Here is a 6,441-nt window from a genome sequence, read left to right as displayed (position 1 = left end):
TTTTTGCACTTATTCTCGTTAAAATTTATAGATATTTTTTTATATTCATATCCATACTCGTTTAGCACGTATATAAATTTTATGAGTACCTATCAAATACTTTACTTTTGTCATTCCTAAGTCAGAGTCTTTCCTTCATCCCTAATTCTCTTATGTGGCTAGTGAATTATTCTTAACTTTGTTCAATTGCAATATTTGAAGTCACTTATTAGGAGCATTCTATATTAACTGTATCATTCGAGTAAAATGCATTATAAATATAATTTTATACTAATAAAATAAAAAAATCAGTTTTATGATGATAATATATAAAATTTGTACGCACTGTGTTTAAATTAAATTCAAATTCTATATATCTAATAATTAACCGTGCGACCCCCCCGCCGAAATTGTTCCATTTCGCGATGGGAAGACCATCATCCACCATCGAAGTCCCTCGTGATCACCCGACTCCTGACTCCGATGACTATCGCCGCCGTCGAAGCCCTAGCTACGACTCATACGACCACCATACCGACCGCCTCCGCCGCCGCCATTCGGAATCGCCGGAACACAGAAACCCTAGACACGCTAACGGAACTCCGAAAGACAACGCTCTGCCAAAGAAATTCGGTCGCCGAAACGGTGCGTATCTGGACTGCGACCGCGGGGTTTGGCGGCGCTCCGATTCCGAGTCCGACGAGGAGTTGAAAGGTTTGAGCTACGAGGAATATAGAAGGCTCAAGAGGCAGAGGATGAGGAAATCGCTGAAGCACTGTATTTGGAACGTTACGCCTAGTCCTCCTAGGCACGAGAACGATGATCTGGAAGATGATAACAAAGCTGATGAAATTTTTTTGGGAGACAATGGCGCTGGGAAGAGCGATAAGGAGGTTAAAGCAAGAGGAAAGTCGGAATCTGAATCTGATTCTGGTTCAGAATCCGAGAAATCTGTTAGTAGTGAATCAGATGATTCGCGTTCAAGGAAGAAGAGAAGAAAGAGTTCTGGTGGTTCTTCGAGGAAATCGTACAGCGATAGCGAATCGGAAGATGAAGAAGATCGTAGTCCAAGAAAGGGTAGGAGTAGTAATAGAAGGAAAAAGAAACGGAACAAGACGAAGAGAAGGTATAGCGATTCAGATGAGAGTGAAGAGAGGGAGAGCGATGGTGACTCTGGTAGTAGTGGAAGAAAGGGGAAGAAACGCTCTTCTTCTTCAAGGTCTCAATCAAAACGTAGCAGAAGGAGCAGAAGAACGAAGAGAAGATCGGAGACGGAAAGTGAGAGTTCGTATTCGGAGGAGGATAATGGTTCTGGTTCAGGTGATGCTATGAGTACAGCAATAGTTGATGAGGTGAAGAAGACGGAGATCAATGCGGAGGCTCTGAAGTTAAAGGAGTTGTTTGAGTCACAGAAAAAACCCGCTTTGGATAATGAACCCTCGGTTGGGCCAATGCCCTTGCCCAGAGCTGAGGGGCACATTAGCTATGGTGGAGCGCTTAGACCCGGTGAAGGTGATGCTATTGCACAGTACGTTCAACAAGGGAAGCGTATTCCGCGTAGAGGTGAAGTGGGTCTTTCTGCGGAGGAGATTCAGAAGTTTGAGAGCCTTGGTTATGTGATGAGTGGTAGTAGGCATCAGAGGATGAATGCCATTCGTATTAGGAAAGAAAACCAGGTTTATAGTGCTGAGGATAAGCGTGCTTTGGCTATGTTTAACTATGAAGAGAAGGCCAAAAGGGAGCATAAGGTTATGGCTGATCTGCAGCGCCTCGTGCAGCGCCACATTGGCCAGGATGTTGGTCCAACTCATGATCCTTTTGCTGCAAAAGCCTCTGACGGTGCTGATGCATGATCCTAATATTGATGTATGTTTAGCTTGTTTTCTTACCTTTTATTTATAGTTGCACTCTGCATTTTTGTTCTGCTGGCTATATTTTTGCTTTTCTATGGGATTTGTTCTGCTGATGCTATATTGTTATTGCTTCCTTGTGTCTTCTTTGTCAATCTCAATCTATGTATCAGGATGAAGCCTTGCATGGCATAAGCCTACATGACCCTGCGGTCTCAAAGTTTGTTCATAAGGCCTAGGTTTAAGGAAGTAAGATAGGATCCTAAGGTTGGTATGATTGACATTCAGAAAATAATTAAGTGGGATTTTAGATATTAGTTATTGAAATTCTTAAGAAGCTATAAATATCAAGGCCATAGATATCACAAAAATAAATCAAGTTTTTGATGTTAGAAGGATGAGTATTAGATAATGCTGGAAGAGTTCAAAAGACATAGCATTTTAGTCTGTGCCTGTGAACTGCAATACTTGTGAAGAGCTACTCAAAATGAGAGAATGGGGAAAAACTGTGAATGTAGGAGAAGACTTGCTTGAAAACTTTAAAAAACTCAAAATACCCATTAATTCAGTTTGAATTCCTATGTTTAGCATGGTCACAACCAATTTCATCATAAAATCTCTTGAGACTGGCCTCATTTTTGTTCACTCTTTCCTTCCAATCTTTGGCTTTCTTCCTTTATGCACAAAGATTATCCATTAAAGATGTCAATACACTTGAATTGATATACTTCTTTACTAGTTTTAATACAAGACTTAGCTTTCATGCCCTATGGACAAATATATGTATTTTTCTACCACTTTTCACTTGACTAAGGTAATTTTAGTAAAGAAAAAGTTAGATGGGAATGCTTCTAAAGAGTCCACCAAATGTGGACTCATTAGTACTATGGTTTCATACTTCCTATAACTTGTCACAGTGAGACAAAGAGGACTATGGTTGGATGATTCTTCATGATTTTGTTTTCCTTATTGTGGTAGAAGAGATATGTGATAGGAGACTAACTGAATATTTTAATGTAATTTGTTTCTAAAGATAATATCCTATAAGTTTTAGAGTAAACCCACAAATAAGTGCCTCAAATAGTAGTAGTCATGCATATTGGTCCCTTGCTTATTTCAATTGTATTGTTAGTCCCTCAAATAGTAAACCGTCATACAGTTAGAGCCCTCGTGTTAACTAATTGATTTTGCATTATTGGCGCTGCTCTCATCTCCGATGCTCCCTCCTCCTCCCAATCATGGTGTTCCTAGCTGCCCTTACCACCTTGTGCTCCCCCTGCTCTACCTCCTATACCACTGTCCTGCTCCAAAGTTCCCACCACCTTTCCCTCCCCTCCTCCTCTCTCCCTGTCTCTCTTTCTCTCTCTCTCTCTCTGAATCAAGACATTGGGATCACTATTGTAACTCTCTTCCCTTCTTCAATGGCAGTTCATGACTGGTTCATGGGTTCATGTCTAAGGAAGGAGACCCCTATGGTTCATAATTGGTTTGTGTTTTGTTTGTTGTGGGGGTGACTGACATTCAATTCGTGGTGGAGGGGTTGAGGAAGATGACGAGAATGAGTTTGGCATGCGATTTGCGAGTTCTTAGCAATTGCGGGTTGAGGAGGATGATGGGATTGTCTTTGGCCTGCAATTTGTGAGCTCTTAGGAGGATGAGGTTCCTATGTTTTGGGTCTTGATGATGGTTTTGGAGGATGGCGGAAAGTGAGAGGAAGTTCTCGGACAAAACTGTGGGTCACCGTAAGTGCTGAGTTACAATGGCATGATTCCAAGAAGAGGGGTAAAGAGAGAGAGTGGTGGTGGGGGATTTGGGAGTGTCAACTGCTGTGAGCAGTGTGGTTTTGAGTAAACGGGTAAAGAGAGAGATAGTTGGTGGGGGCTTTGGGGGTGCCAACTACTGTGAAGGCTGTGGCTTTAAGGAGAGGGGAAGAAAGAGGGAGTGGAGGAGGTTTGAAACAACATCATATTAGCATCTACATGTTACTTACGACAAAAGTTAAGGTTTTTTTGGTGTCTGTTAACATCAAGGATTTAATTGCCTGACAACTTATCATATGAGAAACTAACGGAACAATTTAAATAAGGGACTAACATGCATGACTATCTGAGAGACTAATTTGTGAATTTAGAGACTAATTTGTGAGTTTACTCTAAGTTTTAAGTTACACTTTCCATAAGCAAATCTCTTAGTTGTTTACAGAAATAAAAAAAAAAAAAAAAAAAAAAAGTGACTTTGAACTTTTGATTGCCTTCCATTTGAACTTATAAGCATGCCCAAGCATCCATTTACTCCTTTTTCAAATGTACTGATTGCTGACGTGGCTATACTTATTATTTTATGGGTGTGAACCATCTGTAATGATATGAAGGTTTTTTATGTACTTGTTATCAGATTGTCTTTGTTATCACACTGTTTTGATGTTTTAAAGCTATAAGCCAGTGTCTCCAATGATTATCTCTTCTTAAAGATCCTTTGATGCATCATGTTACTCTGAAAAATTATAAGGCACCAGAGAATGTTTAAATTAAATAATGAACCCAGTCAGATGAATGTATAAGATGAATGTATAGAAATGAAAGATGTTTTTGGGAGAAGTAATGGGAGTATTTAGGAAAGGGTTGATATAATCTTAATTTTTTCATCAATGGTTGTTCCTCACCTTTCTTCCTTATAAGGAATTGGAAAATCAACGAGACACGCTCTAGTGTCTCCTATGTTTTAGGCCAGGTTGGTTTCTATCATGGATAGCCACATTATATTGTTCAGGGAACTCTTGTTGTTCTGCTGCATTAAGTTTAATTGGTTGCTTATAAAAACATCCTCCATTATATTCAGAGGAAGTTGCCATTTTAAGCTTGTAATAAAAATATTTACATAAAAGATTCTTAATATGCTTGATAAGATGATCAAACTATAATATTGTGTTTTACATGCAAGACACTTAGTTTCCTTCTTTTACTGAATTCAGACTATTTGACAAAATTGAACTGCTTTTGCCTTCTTTTCTGTACTAATACTAGTATTGGTTATTGCTGGCACATTTTCTTGGGACACTTGTTCCTTGTGTTGATTATAGAGCTCTGATTTTCATCCCTCATGGTTTTAGTCTCCCAAGTCATACCCATGCGACTGACTGCATGCGAATAATATTTATAGAGAATGACTGTGGTCCTGCAAGAAAAATACGTTTGTCTCTTGACTCTGAGTTTTGATAAGACCTACTATTCAACTTAAAATACGATCATTGATTTTTCATTTTGTAAGATTTTGAAGCTTTTAAGTCCAGCCAGACATGACTTAATTGAGGTTGATCCAGCCCCTTCATAGTTAATGAATACTGCTTTTGGAAGAGCTAGTCATTATTCTGATTGGTCATCGGTGGCTTCTCTTTATTCTTATGGACATTCACTTTTATGATATTTTGTGCTGATGTGTATATAGTATAGATGAATACAAATTGTTAGTCCTTGCTGCTGATTTAAAGAGGTGAACTCCTGCATATAGATGTTGGTATTTTGTATACTTTTGTAGTTGTAAACTTGTAAGGCGTTATTAAGATTATTCAATATACTTGTTGGATTGTCCTGCTGAAATTAAGTTGTCCATTGTCTATGAAAGAGATATATAGTTCAAATAACATGGTGTTATGTTACGCCTTTAATGATCATCTGCCTCATAAGTTTGTCCTCTTTTTCTTGGTGCCTCAAATTATAAATAATACTTAAAAAAGGATGTGTATTAATTTTAAAATTGTAATATATTAATAAAAATGGGTTTAAACAAGAAACGAAACCAGTTTAAGTCTCGAGTTTAAACAAGTTCAAGTTTAGACAAAGCAATTGTGTTAAATACTTGAAGGAAGAGTTTTATTATCTATGATAGTCATACCTGGCTCATTGACTTCAATGGAAGATACATGTGATGCAGACCAAAAACAAGAAAAGAAAACAAAGACCTCATTAGAGATTTGAATTAAGAGTGGTCGGCTTGGTTTGCTGAATTGGTTGTGCTTCACGACGTGCATGTATTATGTTCTCCAATTGACAAATGATGAGCGGGATCCTATGTGTGCCAAGATATAGTGTCCTATGATATGATTGTAACTGAACATTTGTTTGCTTTTCCATTATTAAGATAAATCGTTGAGACACGAGAATTTCTTCTGGCTCAAGAAATGCCATTATTTTTTATTTGTATTTTGTAGTGAACTATATATTATACGGTATATAAGTGGTGTTGAGAGATTTAAAGCAGGGATGTCTACATACGTAAATATAAATGTAGGACAGGATTAGAGGTGTACCACATTTGCCAGGTTATGAAGAAAATGAAGGGGATAAAAATGCACGTTCAAAAGATTTCGACTAAAGAGAAGGAAATAAAACATGAAAACAGTAGGGCCAGTGAACAACTTCAAATCAAACGGTTACAAACAGTGTAGGATGAAAGGCAATGATGGCTTAATAAGGAGTGTTTCAAATCTGAAAAAGAGAAAGAAACAGAAAGAAACTCAAATGACAATCCAAAGAAGATGCTTCGGCCGAAGAACTATCAAGGATGCAACCTTTGGCTGCCTCGTTAAACTATCTATCAACCATTTTATCATCTA

The 6,441-nt window shown here is 38.1% G+C and overlaps 1 protein-coding gene across 1 annotated transcript; it reads left to right on the top strand.

Annotated features, from left to right (window-relative positions):
* Nucleotides 1-349: 349 nt before the first annotated feature.
* LOC113863193 (NF-kappa-B-activating protein-like) lies at nt 350-5,458 on the top strand. The gene is made up of 2 exons (XM_027496671.1): nt 350-1,845; nt 4,909-5,458. The coding sequence occupies exon 1, from the start codon at nt 405-407 to the stop codon at nt 1,830-1,832; it is 1,428 nt and encodes a 475-aa protein (XP_027352472.1). The 5' UTR covers nt 350-404; the 3' UTR covers nt 1,833-1,845; nt 4,909-5,458.
* Nucleotides 5,459-6,441: the final 983 nt, after the last annotated feature.

The sequence above is a fragment of the Abrus precatorius genome, unplaced genomic scaffold, assembly GCF_003935025.1.
Source record: "Abrus precatorius isolate BTA unplaced genomic scaffold, Abrus_2018 Scaffold3, whole genome shotgun sequence".
Classification (NCBI taxonomy): domain Eukaryota; kingdom Viridiplantae; phylum Streptophyta; class Magnoliopsida; order Fabales; family Fabaceae; genus Abrus; species Abrus precatorius.
This window is presented reverse-complemented; position numbering and strand designations above follow the sequence as displayed.

Coding starts and splice junctions, on each gene's coding strand:
- LOC113863193 (XM_027496671.1), top strand. CDS start 405: ATGGGAAGACCATCATCCACCATCGAAGTCCCTCGTGATCACCCGACT.